At 50.3% G+C, this 18,529-nt stretch overlaps 2 protein-coding genes across 2 annotated transcripts; one reads left to right on the top strand and one right to left on the bottom strand.

Annotated features, from left to right (window-relative positions):
- Positions 1–1,131: 1,131 nt before the first annotated feature.
- On the bottom strand, positions 1,132–4,666 carry NDUFA7 (NADH:ubiquinone oxidoreductase subunit A7). Its single transcript, XM_056867604.1, has 4 exons — positions 4,616–4,666; positions 3,530–3,579; positions 1,923–2,072; positions 1,132–1,252 (listed from the first exon to the last, which is right to left on the bottom strand). The coding sequence occupies exons 1-4, from the start codon at positions 4,664–4,666 to the stop codon at positions 1,156–1,158; spliced, it is 348 nt and encodes a 115-aa protein (XP_056723582.1). The 3' UTR covers positions 1,132–1,155.
- An 833-nt stretch (positions 4,667–5,499) lies between these two features.
- RPS28 (ribosomal protein S28) lies at positions 5,500–9,001 on the top strand. Its single transcript, XM_056867605.1, has 2 exons — positions 5,500–5,613; positions 8,865–9,001. The coding sequence occupies exons 1-2, from the start codon at positions 5,527–5,529 to the stop codon at positions 8,985–8,987; spliced, it is 210 nt and encodes a 69-aa protein (XP_056723583.1). The 5' UTR covers positions 5,500–5,526; the 3' UTR covers positions 8,988–9,001.
- The last annotated feature ends 9,528 nt before the right edge of the window (positions 9,002–18,529 follow it).

Consider the following 18,529-nt stretch of genomic DNA (forward strand, 5'->3'; position numbering starts at 1 on the left):
AAGGAAAGGATATTTTAGAGCTGGAAAAGGGCAAACCATACAATCTAGGGCTTACAGCACCTTCCCCGTGAGGAAAGGCTGAAGCATTTTATTTAGAGCTTTTCAATTTAGGGACAAAGTGATTAAGACATGAAAAGAGATAGACGACATTATGCACAATGCAGAGAAAGTTGGAATAGAACTTTTTCTCACATTTCCAAAATCCTAGAAAGCTGAAGAGGATGGGTAATTGATCCAAGAAGGTCTACAACATCCTTCATGCTATCTGCAATTAAGCTGAGGAACACATTGCCAAAGGATGTAGTAATGGTTATTAAGTCACTTAGATTGCAATAGGATTAGATAAATTCCTGAAGAAGGAGATGTCTTCTCCGTTACATTCCTGCCCAGGAATTAAGTTCATAGGGAACGGCCTTCCTGACTGTCCCACCAATCAAAGAAGCTTGTCTGGAACACCCTCCCCAGGGAGGTATGCCTGGTCCCTCCACTTTCGATCTTCAGAAGACAATCTTATTTAGGACTGCATTTGACTAATTTAGTTTTCATGTACTGACGGTCCTAATTGGAGATTTTAAATTGTGGAATTTTATGTGTGTTTTGTTTTGTAATTGTTGTTTTATTTATATTGTAAGCTCCCTTAAGTTCCTCAAGGTAGAGAGGTGGCAAATAACATTTCAAATAAATAAATAGCCTTGATAGCTAAATGGAACCTCCACGTTCAGAGGCATTCTACCTCTGAATATTTGTTCCTGGGGATGCACACTACAGAGGAGAGCTGTTTTCTTCATGCTTTGCTTATCGGCTTCCCATAAATATTTGGCTGGCGACTGTGGGAGACAGGATGCTGGACAGGATGTACCTTTGGCGTGATCCTGCAGGGCTCTTCTAATATTATTTAAATTATCCCATACAGGGGATGGTGCTGTACCATATCAATGGCAGAAGTATGTTCACATCTGTACCCCAAAATCCAATGAACCACTATGGGCAGAGTTACAAAAATTCAGTCTGCATTAAGGATTGTGTCTCTTTAATCAGTTACACACCAAACCAACCAGAGGTCTCCTGGCCCAGGTTATTTCCACACAGGGTCACACCTGTGGCTGATATCCTGTCAAGCAGCTTCAACTCCAGCCTCAAGGGATGCCAGTCCATTCACAAATAGGGCTCATCTTTGGACAGCTCCAGTTTCCGAGGAACAGGGCCAGGCGTCACTGGTTGTTTCTCGGCTAGTGCCACAGCAGATTCCTGCCTGGGCAAAGTTGAGAGGAAGATTTGGAAATGAAGAATTCTGCAGCAGCACATTATGCAACACCCCCCCCCCAAAAAGCAGCAATGAATCTGTCCCCCTCTCCATTTAACTGAAACCTTAAATGTCAGCTTTAAGGGACCCAACCGAGCAAGTTGAGAGCTCTGTGTCCAAATCAAGCATTTTGGATTTAGAATCATAGAGTTGGAAGGAACCCCCAGGGTCATCTAGTCCAACCCCCTGCACAATGCAGGAAATTCTGAACCACCTCCCCCCAACACCCCCAGTGACCCCCCACTCCATGCCCAGAAGATGGCCAAGAGGCCCTCGTTCTCATGATCTGCCTGTCATAGAATCAGCATTGCTTACAGATGGCCTTCCCCTTTACTTAGAAACAGATGGATCTGTGCTTCTCCCCACCACCCTCTGCTTTACTGTTGAAAGACAGGAGATGCTTAAAAGCCAGGATCTTTCGTTTGTTCACTGACTGCTCTCAATAAAATTAAACCAGTTGTTGTAAGAAAACCACTCAAGAAACGGACTAGACGCTGTCCCGGTGCAGTCAGCACAGGTGGGGGTGCTTCCTGACGCCTTTCAAATCAAACAAGGAAGGCTGTCGCTGTTTATCTCTGTGGTTACGGGAGTCGCATGGCTGCAGTAAACAGGAAACTACCTGGCAGCCTGGTCTCCTGGGGCCAAGGTTTTCTGCGATGAGATGACGACGATTGGAGGGGAAGTCTGTCGGCGCCCGTCACGAGTACAGTAATAATTGTCTGCCAGCTTGTGGCTCGGGCCAACAGGAAGGGCTGGAGGGGGCTGAGTCCTGGGGGATGGAAAGTTTAAGAAGGTCACAACAAAGAAACTAGAAGGGGGGAAATATTCACCAAGCCAGGAGCAGATGCATCAACGCTCTGACAAGGCACTGTTGAACAGTAAAATCATAGAGTTGGAAGGGACCACCAGGCTCATCTAGTTCATTGCTGACAGATGGTCATCTAGCCTCTGAGGCTCAGTGGTAGGGCATCTGCTTGGCATGCAGAAGGTCTCAGTTCAATCCCCGGCATCTCCAGCTAAAGGGATTAGGCTAGTAGGTGATGTGAAAGACCTCTGTCTGAGACCCTGGAGATCTGCTGCCGGTCTGAGTAGACAATACTGACTTTGATGGACCAAGGGTCTGATTCAGTATAAGGCAGCTTCATGTGTGATGCCAGCTTATACTCTTAGCCCAGGTCCTACAATCAAAGTCACAGAATCGGAAGAGACCACCAGGGCCATCTAGTCTAACCTCCTGCACAATGCAGGAAATTCACAACTACCTCTCCCCACACCCTCAGTGACCCCTACCCCATGCCCGGAAGATGGCCAAGATGCCCTCCCTCTCATCATCTGCCTAAGGTCGTAGAATCAGCATTGGTGACAGATGGCCATCTAGCCTCTGCTTAAAACCCTCCAGGGAAGGAGAGCTCACCACTTCCCGAGGAAGCCTGTTCCACTATGGAACCGTTTTAACTGTCAAAAAGGTCTTCCTGATGTCTAGACGGAAACTCTTTTGATTTAATTTCAACTTGTTGGATCTGGTCCAACCTTCTGGGCAACAGAAAACAACTCGGCACCCTCCTGAACTCGGCCCTTCAAGTACTTGAAGGTGGTTATCATATCCCCTCAGTCTTCTCCTCTTCAGGCTAAACATATCCAGCTCCTTCAACCTGTCCTCATAGGACTTGGTCTCCAGACCCCTCAACATCTTTGTTGCCCCCCTCTGGACATGTTTCAGCTTGTGTGCATCCTTCTTAAATTGCAGTGCCCAAAGCTGAACACGATACTCTAGGTGTGGTTGGATCCCCTTCAGTTGTCTGAATTACAAGCAGTCACACAGGAGGTTATCTCTGAAATTTTTACAGAGAAACTACGCCTCATATATTTACGGTTAATAGCTGCTGAATGTGGATTAACTGAGTAAATGGGCTGCCCGAAAACGTGGCAACAGCTAGTAGTGTGTATGGTTTTTAAAAGGGAATGAGAGAAATTCATAGGAGAACAAGTCTCTGAAAGGCTACAAGCAACATTAGCTAAATGGAACCTCCTAATGCAGAGGGAGCCTACCTCTTAATATCAGGGGCTGGCTGGTTAATGGCTGATGATAGATCTTTCCTCCTCCGTTAGTTTCTCTAATCCTCTTTCAAATCCATCCTAGCCAGTCCTCTCTTTCACACAAAATATACAGGTGTCAGCTTTTGAGAACCGAGCAGCTGATGCCAACCCTCAGCTCAGGAAACTTACCGCTTGGAGATCTCTGTGTAGCGCAGCTGAAGTTTGGCTTGCAAGTCTCGCTGTTTAAAGAAAACAAAAGACAGACAGACAAGGAGGGCACATGCCAAGCCTGCCACCTTCAGGCAACTGAGTCCACGTTTACAAAGCTGAAAACCCAAACTGTAAAAAAAAGATATCTATCAGTGAACCCACTGAGATGGCATCTACAGGTGTTCACTGGACTGCATTAGTACCTCCCAATAACCCTTTAAGGCCTTTTGGAGATGATTTTGCAATGTCTGGAGCTCTGGTGTCCTGTTTTTATCACACCATTGGGGAACACTCTGCTCCAAGGAAACTAATGTGAATAATTCAGTTATCAGTGTTGTGTTGTTTGCCAGCTCTGCATCTTCTCAAAACAAATGTTTTACATGGATTTAATATTTTTTAGAAAATCTTGCAATACTTCCACCAGTATTATTTATTTCTAGTTTTATAGTTTTGCATTGGTCGTACTGATTTGTATGCTCTGTTTTATTCAATGACATAGAATATTGTTAGCCGCTCTGAGCCCGACCTTGTTGGGAAGAGCGGGATAAAAATCAAATACATCAATTCAAAAGTTATGCCCACCTTTTATGGTTATAATGACAAAAGGGATTTTTTTTTAAACAAATGAAAAGTAAAGAACCAGATATAAAAGCGAAACATAAATTAACGGGCCATTATGCACGGCAGGTTTTGCCTTGGATTTGTTGCTCTATAGATGCACATTTTTCCCATCCGAATTCTCAAAACTCAACAATAAACCCCCATGCAGAGTTTTGAGAATTCGGGTGAGAAAAATGTGCATCTAGAGAGCAGCAAATCCAAGGTAAAACCTCCCATGCATAATGGCCCGTCCAAACCTAAAATGCACACCTGCCCCAACAAGCTTTCATAGAACTACAACTCCCAGAACCCCTAGCAATGTAGGGGGGGGGAAAGGCTAGGCTTATAAAATGCAGCCTCGCTCAGCTGCTCGTAGTTCAATTTTGCATGGCATTGAGTTTCAGGCAATTTCTCCCGCCAGGACTCAGAGGGGGTCTAGTACAGCCCGCCGGCCCCGGTTCTTACCCCCGCCGCGAAGTTGCGAAGCCGCTGGATGATACTGGTGGCAGACGCCATCTTGGCCTGGGTTGTCAAGGGTATAGAGGCCGCGGGTGATGCCGGGAAGAAGGGAACGGATGCAAGTACGCGCGAGGCATGCCGGGAAGCGTTAGGGGCAGCGCATCTGACACGCTGGGAGGAAGGTCGAAAACTCGAACTCGAGTGGCCGTTATCGTTCCAAGAAAAAAAAGAGGAGGGGGGGATTGGTTCTTGTAGGTTATCCGGGCTGTGTGACCGTGGTCTTGGTATTTTCTTTCCTGACGTTTCGCCAGCAGCTGTGGCAGGCACCTGTGGCATCGCCTGCCACAGCTGCTGGCGAAACGTCAGGAAAGAAAATACCAAGACCACGGTCACACAGCCCGGATAACCTACAAGAACCGATGAACTCTGACCGTGAAAGCCTTCGACAATATAAGGAGGGGGGGAGTTTAAATTCCTTAGGTTCGCGCACAGTATGACGGGAAGTTGAAACGGCCGTCGGAAAGGACGTCGTTGCGGGGCATGACGGGAGAAGGCGTGTCCCTCGAATCGCGCAGGGGCTGCTGGGAAAGCCGTGTCACGGAAGAGGGAGGAGGTCAACCTGAACAAAACGCCCGGTCTACAGGATTAAATTTAAAAAGGAGAACAAATCATGAAAATACGGAGGCAGAAATACAGCAGCGCACGGAGGAAAACAATTCCAGGGCGGGCCATAAACTGAAATTATACATAACTCAATATGTGACTGAAGAATGGGAGCAGTGAAGGATGCTGGGAGGAAGGGAAGGGCCGCGGTAGTTGCGGGGCCTGCCGGGACGTCTCGCGAGAATCCCGCACGGGGTGCGCCTATATAAGGCGTGGAGCTGGGCCACGTGACCCCTTCAGTCGCCTCCGCCGCCATGGACACGAGCCGCGTGCAGCCCATCAAGCTGGCCCGAGTGACCAAAGTGCTGGGCCGGACCGGCTCCCAAGGCCAGTGCACGCAGGTGAGCCCCTCCCCCCCAAGTGCGCGTCAGGGAGGGCGGTGCCGGGGCCGGGGAAGAAAATTGTGGAACTCCCTGCCCCAGGATGTGGTGATGGCTGCCAGCTTGGAAGGCTGTAAGAGGGGAGTGGAGCTATTCACGGCTACTAGTCAAAGTGGATACTAGTCATGATGCATACCTATTCTCTCCAGGATCAGAGGAGCAGGCCTATTGTATTAGGGTGCTTTGGATCACAGGCGGGATGGTGCTGCTGCAGTCATCTTGTTTGGGGGCTTCCTAGAGGCACCTGGTTGGCCCCTGTGGGAACAGACTGCTGGGCTTGATGGGCCTGGGTCTGATCCAGCAGGGCCTTCCTTATGTAAAAGTTGCGGGGATTCTTCCACCTTTTCCGTTGACATGTGGCTGCTTTGATGGGATGGTTTTTTGGCAGCGGAGACTTGGGAGCTCTTGCTTGGAAAAGGATAGTCCCTTCGTGGCTGTTTGTCAATAACTTCAAGGAGGTTAAGAATAAAGCCTTCCTATCCTGGGGCAGCCTACCTTGGAATTTCGTTGTCGTAGGGGTAAGCAGCATGACGCCCTGCCGCCTTCCAGCCCTCATTTTGAGCTTTAGGGAAGCGTCTGTTTTGGTATCAGGATGCTGGGTTGAGTGGGCTCGTGGTACTGTAATCCAGCAAGGCTGCTCTGCGTGGTTATTTTGGTATAATGTGTTTTTCTCCCAAATAAGAGACCTGAATCCGCTTGCAGTATGACTAACCACTCACTGGCAGGCTTTAAGCGGAGGCTGGACCAGCACTTGTCAGGGGCTCTCTAGGCTGATCCTGCATTAAGCAGGTGGTTGGACTAGATGGCCTGTATGGCTCCTTCCGACACTGATTCTATGATTATTCTCCTATTGTCTGTTTTATCCTATAACAGCCCTGTGAAATAGGTTAGGCTAAGTGACTGGATGGTCCAGGATTGCCAGATCTGGGAAGCTAAGCCATGTTGCTCTGCCACCAAGGAATACTAGGGTTGGTTACGCAGAGGCAGCCAATGGCAAACCACCTCTGTATTGAACACATGAAGCTCCCTTATACTGAATCACATCCTTGGTCCATCAAAGTCAGTGTTGTCTACTCAGACTGGGAGTGCCTCTCCAGGGTCTCAGGCAGAGGTTTTTCACATCACCTACTTGCCTGGTCTTTTTAACAAGATGCCAGGGATTGAATTTAGGACCTTCTGCATGCCAAGCAGATGCTCTGCAAACTGAGCCACAGCTCCTCCCCTAAATGTCTTCCCTCTGAATGTCGCTTGCCTTATGGGGGTCGCTACAAGTCAGCTATGACTTGATGGCACTTTCCACCACCACCAGTGGGACTGGCCCAAAGTCACCCAGCAAGCCTCCCTGGTCCAGTGAAGATTTGAACTGGGATCTTCTGGTATGACGAACCACTAGCTGGTTTTCAGCAAGAGACAGCCAACAGAAGCCTCTCTGTTCAAAAGACACCTGCATTTGATTTTGCTCCCTACCCTACTTGTGGTGCTTCTGTTGGGGTCTCTGCTCGCTCCTGTTTCACACTGGATTCTTTCTTAGGTGGACCCATTGAACTTGGTGGGAAAAGCTCTGGAGGAGGTCCTGAGTCCAAGTCCCCCTTCCCAACGGGGAACAATCATTGGGCCTGTTATTGTTCTAGCCTAGCCTCCTTTGCAGGACCGTATGCTGTAAGAATTGGGAATTTTGCTACAAAGACTCTGATTTTTTTAAAAAGAAAATCTTGCAATACTTTCACCAGCATTATTTATCTCTGGTTTTATAGTTTTGCATTGGTCGTACTGGTTTGCTTCAGCACAAACTGCACAAGCATTTTAACCGCTCATCATAGGACAGTTGCTGTAGTCCTCTGATCATTTTGGTTGCTCTTTTCTGCAGAACAAATCTGCCTTTGGGGATGGTGTTATAGCTGTTGGGCACCATTTTTTAAAAAAATCCCTAGTGTGGCAGGGGCTTGCCCCATCTTCCTGTTTTCTCTTAGGTTTCAAGGAATAAATGGCAAGGAGAGTATCACATCACCAAAAAGCCTCCCAGTTGGATTATCCCGTCAGGGTAGTGGGTAGCCCTGGCTCCCTCCTCTGGCAGTCAACTGTCCCCTAAAGAGGGCTAAGGAGGGTATCATTTTGCACATGCTTAAGGGGAAGGTTCATTCTGGCTGGCCTTCTCTGCCCTGGCCCCTGCCTGGTGGAGCAGCCTTTCTAACAAGACCAGGGCCCTGCAGGACCTTAGGGAATTGTGCAGGGCCCGCAAGACTGAGCTGTTTCACCCAGGCCTATGGTTGAGGTCAGCTGCAGTTTTCACCATCACTGCTGGCCTCCCAACCTCCTTTTTATATTTATATTACTGTTCTTTGTTGGGGGGGCGCTAATTGATTTTACTTGCTACAGTTTCTATATCGCCATAAGTGTGCCAAAAATGAGATGAATATTTAATAGTTTTTTAATGGGGCTAATTTTATTCAAGAATGTTTTAATACAGTGATGATGAAGAAGAGTTGGTTTTTATGTGCCATCTTTACCACTTAAAGAAGAATCAAACCAGCTTACAATCCCCTTCCCCTCCCCACAGCAGACACCTTGTGAGGTAGGTGAGGCTGAGAGAGCTGTGACCCAGGTCACCCAGCTGGCTTCATGTGGAGGAGTGGGGAATCAAACCCAGTTCTCTAGAACAGACTCTATCGCTCCAAACCACTGCTCTTAACCACCATACCATGCTGGCTCTAGTTGGTTTTAAATATGTTGCCCCCGTTCTACGTTTATTGAGCCCCTCATACTGAGAATGGGACCCGACAGGGAAAGAGAAAAGATAGAAAAGCTCCTACAAGGAGATAATCCCTCAATCACCTCTCAGGTGGCACAATTTTGTACGGCTGCAATGAAAATTTGTAGCCACAGAGTAGTCTTAGTCCAAATGGCAGATGTAACTTGGATGTTATTTATTTTATTACTTTTATTTTTTTAAGTGACTTAAGACATGGACTGTAAACCTTTGCGGTAAGACCATTTTAGACCATGTATCTTGTTTTATCTGGCCAAGGGCCGCAAATAAACTATCTAAATATGTTGCACGCTGCCCTTCTCTTGGCTTCGCTGGGCAGGGTGGGATATAAATTTAATTAAATAAATAAAATTCAAGCATGAAAAACCAAGCTCCTGCACCAATGTCCCATATTGGTGGGGTGAGAACTGGGCTCCACGCTATCCTTTTCCTTCTCCCCATGCAGGTTCGGGTGGAATTCATGGATGACACCAGCCGCTCCATCATCCGCAATGTGAAAGGCCCAGTCCGGGAAGGAGACGTTCTGACGCTTCTGGAGTCAGAGCGGGAGGCCCGCCGCTTACGCTGATCCTGCCCTGCCTGCTGTATTCCCCCACTTCCCGTAAGTGTAAAGCTGGCTTCCACCCTCCTCCGCCAGAAAACTGTGGTCATTACTGCACGGGCCGTTTTGTCTCACTATTCTCCTGCGAGTATAGCGAATCCCCACCGTCAAAATGCGTGGTCGTCTCCCGCCTACGGGATCAACCCCACCTCTCTTCCGAAACTTGTCCCAATTTAAAATAAAGAATCACAGCAATTGAGAGTGCTTGCTGGTGCGTTTGAGTGGTTCCCCTTCCTTCCAACACTCCCCCATTCCACTTTCCCCCTACCACTCCTCTCTTGGTGGAACTCTGGGAAATGTCTGCCATCGCACGGAATGGCCGTACATCTCCGTAGACCAGGGGTGGGGAACCTCCGGCCCGTGAGATCATTTTGTCCAGCCCCTGGCTCGCCTGCCGAGGCGCTCCAGAGCTAGCTGTCGCTAGCCAGGCCCTCATCTCAGCACTTCGGGCTTCACTGGGAAGCCGGAGCACATGCACACAAAGCTGAAGGTTGATTGGGTGATTTTGGGGGCGTTTTCCCCAAGTCTCCCTGCTTCCTGTTCCTTGCGAGAGAGAGAGAGAAAACATGTGCCTGGCCAGCTCTCTCGGCAGCCCAACTTTGTTTCCTTCACCCATGCCCTACCGGCTTTTTCCAGGCGAGTGAGTGGCTTACCTTGAGTTCTTGGGGCGGCCGAGGCCCCTGCCTCCATCCCCCCCCCTGCGCCTGCGTGCTTGCCATGCCACTTGCCGAGGGTCTCCGCCTAGCCCTCCCTCTGCTTGAGCCCCTGGCCCGTGCACTTGCTACGCCGCCGCCGAAGGGTCCCCCCCTCCAGCCCTCCCCATGTTCCATTCCCCGGCCTGTGCACTTCTGTATGTGCGTGTGTGCGCGAGATCCCCGGGCAGCTGGTGAGTGCGTGTGTGTGTGTGTGTGTGTGTGTGGGAAGCCTCCCACCCTCTCTTTCCTTCCTCCCTTCCCTTCCCGCGCCTCCGCTGAAGGGTCCCCCCCCCAGCCCTCCCCGTGCTCCATTCCACCGGCCTGCGCGCTTGTGTATGTGCATGTGTGCGCGAGATCCCCAGGCCGGTGGTGGGTGCGTGCGCGTGTGGGGAAGCTTCCCACCCTCTTTTCTTCCTTCCCTTCCCGCGCCGCCGCCGAAGGGTCCCCCCCAGCCCTCCCCGGGCTCCATTCCCTTGGCCTGCGCTCTTCTGTATGTGCGTGTGTGCACGAGATCCCCGGGTTGCTGGTGAGTGCGTGTGTGTGTGTGTGGGGGGGAAGCCTCCCACCCTCTCTTTCCTTCCTTCCTTCCCTTGCTGCGCCGCCGCCAAAGGGTCCCCCCCCAGCCCTCCCTGTGCTCCATTCCCCCGGCTTGCGTGGGAGGGTCCCCCCCCAGCCCTCCCCGTGCTCCATTCCCTTCCCCGGGCTGCTGGTGAGTGCGTGGGGGGGGAAGCCTCCCACCCTCTCTTTCCTTCCTTCCTCCCTTCCCGCGCCGCCGCCGAAGGGTCCCCCCCCAGCCCTCCCCGGGCTCCATTCCCCGTTTGCGCGCTTGCTGTGCTGCCGCCGGAGGGTCCCTCCCCGTGTATGTGCGTGTGTGCACGAGATACCCGGGCTGCTGGTGAGTGTGTGTGTGTGTGTGGGGGGGAAGCCTCCCACCGTCTCTTTCCTTCCTTCCTTTTTTTCTTTCTTTTCTTCCTCCCTCCCTGCCCTGCATAGCCTCTCCTAGGTTTGCAAACCTCCAGGTGGTGGCTGGAGATCTTGCAATCCTAGCCTCTTTCCCCCACTCCCCCATGCCGGGAGATCTATGCCTGGTATGGCCCCCAAACGATGTTATATATGTGCAAAAGGCCCTTGGCAGGATAAAGGTTCCCCACCCCTGCCGTAGACGGAGTTCCCCATGCGTTTAATTTTTGGATTGTGTGAGACATGAGGGATAATCGCAAGACAAAACGATGGTGCATTAACAACCTACATCCCTCTGAATTCATTCTCCATCAGAGGTTCAGTTTTGCCTTTCTACAGTTCTTTTTCTCCACAGCCTTGAGAACACCAGTTAAACTCCCATTTTAATATGTGTTTTTTTTATTTTCAGGTGGCTTCTGAATCCTTGAGCATGGCCTGTTGCACCTTCCGGCTGAGGACTGCTCAGAGTGGATAAAACTGAATAAAGTTTTTATCCCCCTTGCCATTGCTTTTGTGTTGTACTTGGTGGTTTTTAAGATGCGGGGGACAGCAGCAGGCAAACATTGGGCAGGGGGTGCAGTCAATGCATGGGAAGTGAATGGGTCTGCGTATTTACTGAGCCTCTTCCAAGATCTTCTATCCTGCAGCTTCCTGACCTCAGCCCTTCCTTCTGTAGCCCCCCACCATCACCGCTTTTCCAGGTCCCTGCTGACATGCAGGTCGCAAGACCGCTTTCCTTTCTAAGGACAGACTCAAGTTTTATTTACTTAGCTTATTTATATGCTGCTTTTCTCCTGAAACACAGGACTCAAAAGTGTATTACAAACCTTCAAGGCGTAGAAAATCTTAGTATAATGGCTTAGAATTGTATACGCATATGAAGCTGCCTTATACTGAATCGGACCCTTGGTCCATCAGAGTCAGACCAGCATTGGCTCTCAAAGGTCTCAGGTAGAGGTCTTTCACATCACCTCCTTGCCTGATCCCTTTAACTGGAGATGCCGGGGATTGAACCTGGGACCTTCTGCATGCCAAGAAGAGGCTCTACAAACTGAGCCACAGCCCTTTCCCTAATCTATCAAATACATACCTTGCTCACACCGCTATTATTACAAGAGTCAAAACTGGAGAAAATTACTGTGCCGGCAAGACCACCTTCAGAGACCGTTCACATCTCATCCTAAACTGTCACAAGGGCTTAATGGGTCCCGTTCAACTGGTACCTTGTCCAAGATCTTGTGCCGCCTTAACTTCCCTGCGCCAACTTCCCTGTCCAACCCCTGCCCCCATACTTTCTGTAACGGAGGTGTACATAATTATGCCCCTGCAAAATGCTTTTGTGGGTCCTTAACAGATGACTGGCACAGACCACCAAGCATCTTCTGCACTAAGCTGGAACATGCATAGCGGTGTGGTGGTATGCGGGAGGTCATACATCTCTAATCCAGTTGAACTAGAAGAAGAGTTGTGTTTTATATGCCGACTTTCTCGTTCTGGGCTCTCCAGGCATCTTGCAACTATGAGATGGGTTTTACCATCACGTGCCCAGGGAGACAGGACTAAAAACTTCACTTCCTGTCTTCCTGGGCGGGAGCTCCACCCATATCCAGTTTCTGTCCTGCCTTGTACAGGGAAGCAGCTTCGCCAACAGGCTCCGCCATTGGAGTACCCTTTTACCCGGGATTTCCTCTTATCTTCTGATCTTACACCTTCGGATCCCTTGGCTTCACTTTCTCATTCCTCCCCGGTCTTAAAAAAAAAAAAAGAGAGTGAGAGACAGTCTCCCTCTTGCTTCTTTTACCATTCCCCCCCACTTTCCCACTCCTCCATCTTCGCTCCGGAGAGCAAGATGATGGGCGAACGGGGCGACTCGGACGAGGAGCTCCTCTCCGAGGGGGAGAACGACTGAGCCCTCGTCGCCTCGACAGGGCGGAGTCGTGAGAGGGATTCCAACGGCTGCCTTTGCGGTTGCGTGGAATTGGGCGCAGAGAGCCCAGGCACCTCAAAACGGCGCACGCCGCAGATTCAGGCGCGGAGGCTTCTGGCACCACAAAGCGCGCTTGGCCGAGCCGCTCGAAAATGGCGTCCACGGGTTCCCGCGCGGCGGTGAGTCGGACGTGAGTACCCCGCCAGGGGAAGGCACGTTTTTCAAAAGGGGGGGGGCGCATGCACGTTTACCCCAGACTCCGCTTTCCCGCGGGGAAGCCTTTAATTTGTTTATGGGGGTTATGGAAAAGCAGGCACAGATGCTGCAGGCATTTAGCGATTCCCTCTCCCCTCTGTTCAGGTCCTTGGGGAAATTATCCCACGATAGTGCTACAAGTTCAGATTCTGGGGACCCTCAAGGCAACCCTGGTGAGGTCGCCCTGGAGACTAAGGGGTTAAGCTGGAACACAAAGGCGGCGAGGAAATCCTCCCACGCATTCCAGACTGGGTCCTCTCTGGAGGATGACTCATCCATGATGGCCGATTCTGAAGGGGAAAGCAGAAAGTCTCGCCTCTTTGGGGCAGAGGATTTTCAGAGCCTCCTGACAGGCCCTAGTGGCCCTAGATCTAAACGAAGAACCGGATCCGGCCCCAGTTGCTAAAAGCACTAAGAAAAAAAGGTGATAAGGAATTTTTCCCCAGATCTCAGCCCCTACAACTTACCATTCCTTCCCGGAATACTTTGAAAACCAGGTCAAAGCAGAATTAGACAAACCCCTGGCCAACAGACAGTTTTCAGCCAGCGTCAAGAGGCTTTATGCCATGACACCTCAGGCTATGGAGCTTTTACAAGTACCTATCATTGATGCCCCAGTCGCAGCAGTCAACTCCCTGGACCTGCCTGCTGAGGACGGCATGGGCGACATAAGAGTCCCCATGGACAGGAAGGCCAAAAATTTGACCAGAAAAATCCATGACTCCTCGGCACTAGCCATTCAAGCCTCGGCCACCACTTCAATCATGGCCAGAGCATCCATAGTTTGGATTAGAAAGATAGCTCAGCTGTATTCAGGCGAGAACCGCAGGGTTGTAGAGGGTCTTAATCGCCTCTCCAAAGAGTCGACTTTCATGGCAGGTGCCTCCTTTGACTCAATGACCTTCGCAGCCTGCGGCCTATCCTCCATCATAGCAGTGAGGAGGTCCCTGTGGTTGAGGCCTTGGCAGAATGAGTTCAAACCAAGTCACCCTTTCCTACCCCTTCAAAGGAGAGAAGTTGTTTGGGGATAGGCTAGAAAAGATCCTGGGCAAGGACAAGAAGAAGGTACTATCAAAGTCAGCTAGAAAGGATAGGAGATCTACCACTTCCTACCCTACCTTCAGGTCCTTCCACGCACTACCGCGCTTCAGGCCTGACCAGCGTAGGGACAGCTGGAACAGCTCCAAGGGCTCCTTTCGCAGGGGGAGTGGAAAGTTTTCATCCCCAACAGGGCCAACAGCATTTCCACCCCAAGGGAGACAAGTTCTCCAAGGGCAAGACAACTGGCAGTGGGGGGGGGGGAGAGATTGCAGCACTTCAGCCACAAGTGGGTCCCTCCCCACACAGACGTTGGGTATCCCAAATGGTCTCCGAGGGATATCGAATAGAGTTGTGAGCACATCAAAAAAGCAGATTCCTGAGGCCCCCCAGATCACTAAAAAGGGAAAAGCACCATAGAACCCTGGCAGCCATAACCCATCTCATGTCCATTCAGGCTATAGAAACGGTTCCCTCCGCGGAGATTGGCAGCGGGACTTATTCAATCCTCTCTACAGTCCCAAAACGCAATGGGGACTGGAGGGCCATCCTGGACCTGAAGCTCCTGAACAGGGCTGTAAGGTACAGAAGGTTCAGGATGGAGACGAAGTCCATCACAGAGGCCTTGCAGCCAGGGGAATTCATGACATCCCTGGACCTGAAAGGGGCCTACCTGCATATCCTCATTCACCCGCTGCACAGGAGGTTTCTCCGCCTTTGCTACGCTGGAAAACATTACCAATTCAGGCCCCCCCCTTCGGGTTGGGGTCCGCCCTTCGAGTGTTCCCCAAGGTACTTATAACCTTAGTGGCCACCCTCAGGCAAGAGGGGATAAGAGTTTTTTCCTTATCTGGACGATATTCTGATCTGCTCCAGATCGGTGGTGGAAGCGGAGGCTCACACGCACAAGGTAGTGCAGGTTCTGTCAGATCATGGCTTCCTGATAAATCTGGAGAAAAAAGCCAGTTGACACCCACTCAGAGCCTATGCTACCTAGGGGTCATTTTAGACACCAACAGAAATTTAGTCTTCCTACCCCCGGAAAAGATCCAAAAGATCAGATCTGTCACCCTAACATTGCTAAGGGCGAAATCGGGAAAAGTAATGTTTCTAACCAAGTTGATGGGACTAATGGTGTCTTGCCTGAGTTGTGTTCCCTGGACCAGGTTCCACTCGAGACCACTGCAGAGTCTTCTACAGCCTCACCAGCAGCTGATTGCCAAGAAGTTAAACGAGAGCCTAGTGCTGGATCAGAGCTTCCGGTCCAGCCTACAGTGTTGGCACAACCCAAGGAATCTCAGCAAGGGATTGGCCTTCCTGATGGAGGATCAGATCCAGATTCACACGGACGCCAGCATGGAGGGGTGGGGAGCAACATGCCAATCTCGCATATCCCAAGGAACGTGGTCAAGGTCAGAAAAAGGTCTTCACATAAACATCCTCGAACTCAGAGCCATTCGCCTAGCCCTGATCCAGTTACAAGACGCACTTTGCCATCGTCACGTCCTCATGAGAACAGACAATGTGTCAGCCAAAGCACACATAAACAAGCAAGGGGGCTCCAGGTCATCAAGGCTTCACAAGAAAGCAGTCCTGATACTCACCTGGGCAAAATAGAACCTCCGGTCCATCTCGGAAAAGTCCTAAATCTCCAAGCCGACTGGCTGAGCCACCAGACATTCGACGAAGAGGAATGGACCCTCAACAAATCCATCTTTCTCCAAATCACAGAGAGATTTGGTCAGCCGACAGTGGACCTGTTTGCTTCAGGGGAGAATCATCTCCTCCCACGGCTTTTCACGAGGTACTTCCATCCACAAGCAGAGAAAATGGATGCACTGGTGTCCCCATGGCCCTCAGAGCTCCTCTTCGCCTTCCCACCTCTTCCCATCCTTCCGAAGGTAGTCAGAAAGATCAGGAAGGAGAGGGCAACAGTCATCCTGGTTGCTCCATTCTGGACAAGAAGGCCATGGTTTCCCAGTCTCAAGGAACTGTCGATACAGCAGCCTTGAGAACTGCCCCTGATACCAGACCTGCCTCAGGGGCCCCTGCGCATTCCAGACCCTCAATGGCTGCACTTGACCGCCTGGAAGTTGAACGGAACTGGCTCCTAGACCAGGGACATAGCATGGCGATTGTCAATACCATGTTCGAGGCTAGAAAGCCATCCGCTAGAAGGATATATGGCCTGTCGTGGAAGGCCTTGGTTCTGTGGTGCAGAAGAAAGGATGTCGATCCCCTATTTCCTAGTGTTTCCGAGGTCCCGGAATTCTTGCAAGGGAGGGTGGAACAGGGACTGAAGGTAGCTATTCTACACAGGCAGGTAGCAGCTCTGTCTTCTGTCATTCCTTCCATCAACGGCATCGCACCCTCCAGGCACTCACACATTCAGACCTTCCTGAAGGGAGTGCTCCAGACCAGTCCTCCAACCATCCACCGTTTCCCTATGTGGCGTCTCAACGTGGTGCTGGCTGCACTCACTAGACCTCCCTTTGAACCCATCAGGGAGATCCCGCTGAAGATGCTAAGAATGAAAGCAGTCGTCTTAACGGCGGTTACCTCGGCCAGGAGCGTCTCGGAATTAGGAGCATTGTCAGTTAGGAAAGGCTTGTGTGTTTTTTCACAGGGATAAAGTTGTCCTGCGACCAGACCCTACATTTGTTCCCAAAGTTAATTCGGTGTTCCACCGGAAGCAAGAAATCCACCTGCCGTCTTTCTGCCCCAACCCCAACCATCCAAAGGAAAAGGAGTGGCACAACTTAGATCTTCGGACAACCCTCAGTCGACATTAAGCTTACTTCTCACCTGAGAAGATCAGACTCTCTGTTCATCTGATTAACCAACCCCAACAAGGGTCTTAAGGTGTCTAGGGCGGCTATTGGCTACACCATAAGACAGTGCATCGCATACCAAGCCAGTAAGGTACCAGTCCCAGAAGGGATCACGGCTCATTCAGTGCAGAGCGCTGCCACCTCGGCATCCTTCGATAGACAAGCCTCGGTGGAGGAAATTTGTAAGGCAGTCACCTGGACGTCAGTGTCCACCTTCACCAGGCACTATAAGATTAATACCATGGCCTCTGCCGATGCAGCCTTCAGCAGAAGAGTTCTGCAACACGTCTTGGAAGCTCCTCAGCCTGCCCAAACAGGGTAGCTCTTGGAGATCCCACAGCTGCAAATGCCTGGAGAGCCCAGAACGAGAATGGAGATTTGTTTACTTACATGAAGGCTCCTTCTGTTCTGGGATCGAAGGCATCTTGCCCGCCCAGAGCTCACTTCCAAGACGTAGTAATTTAATGAAATCAGTTTCAGGAGTTTCATGGGACACCCTGTAGGGGACTATACCGTCTCCTTCGCCCATTAACTTGCTCTCAACAAAGAGCATGTGTTTCCTTATTTGTTCATGTGGATATGTTTCCTCTTATTTCCTTCTCACACTCTAATAATCCCAGGTAGTGTTGTTGCTGTTTTTTGCACTTACCTGTCTCCTTTAGCTCGGCGAGTCCGAACACTGGATATGGGTGGAGCTCCCACCCAGGAAGACAGGAAGTGAAGTTTTTAGTCCTGCCTCCCTGGGCACGTGATGGTAAAACCCATCTCACAGTTGCAAGATGCCTTCGATCCCAGAACAGAAGGAGCCCTCACGTAAGTAAACAAGGCTCCGTTCTCTAGCACTTAAGGAAGAATCAAGCCGCCTTACAATCCCCTTCCCCTCCCCACAACAGACACCCTGTGTGGTAGGTGAGGCTGAGAGTTCAGAGAGAACTGTGACTAGCCCAAGGTCACCCAGCTGGCTTCATGTGGAGGAGTGGGGGAAACAACCTGGTTCACCAGATTAGAGTCCACTGCCCTTAAACACTACACTATGCTGGCTCGGGTTGTAAATCTAGCCCTAGAAGAGATTGGTGGGGGATGAAGAAGAGAATTGAGGGGAACAGCTAGTATATACCTAGGGATATAGAACCATTTCTGCAACTTAAAATTAAAACCCCCCAATACTTTCAGCAGTCGCTGATGTTACACAAAGCTAATCCGTACGATGACTAGCGGTTCTTTTCTTTTTGTATATTTCCATTCTGCTCTTCTAATTACTACATTCTCAAGTCCCTTGATTCATAGGGTCAACATGAGTCGGAAGCGACTTGACGGCACTTAACACGCACAAGTCTCTACCTGTTTAGCCAGGTCTGTATGATAACACTTATTTTTTAATGCAGAGATAAGTAAATCTGGAGTTTCCTGGACAACTCTGCTTTTAGATCTGCCAAAACGACTTATAAGTGTGATTTTCTTATAATTTTTTTTGCTGTCAACTCACAGCTAACTTATGGCCACCCTGTGGGGGTCTTCAAGTCAAGAGATGTTCAGAGGCGGTTTGCCACTGCCTGCCTCTGTGTTGTGACCCTGGACTTCCTTGGTGGTCTCACATCCAAACACTAATGAAGGCCAACCCTGCTTAGCTTCCGATTTGGTCAGCGTGGCCCATCCAGTTCAGGGCTCCTTGCATGTTTATTATCTTCCTTTATCCATATCCTGCAGCATCTCAGCAATCAGACAAGTCTTATTTATTGACTTATTTATTTTGGCAAGGTAACACTTTAATACCGTTATTAAAACACGTGCACAAAAGTCCTG

Source organism: Euleptes europaea, chromosome 2 (assembly GCF_029931775.1).
Source record: "Euleptes europaea isolate rEulEur1 chromosome 2, rEulEur1.hap1, whole genome shotgun sequence".
Lineage (NCBI taxonomy): Eukaryota > Metazoa > Chordata > Lepidosauria > Squamata > Sphaerodactylidae > Euleptes > Euleptes europaea.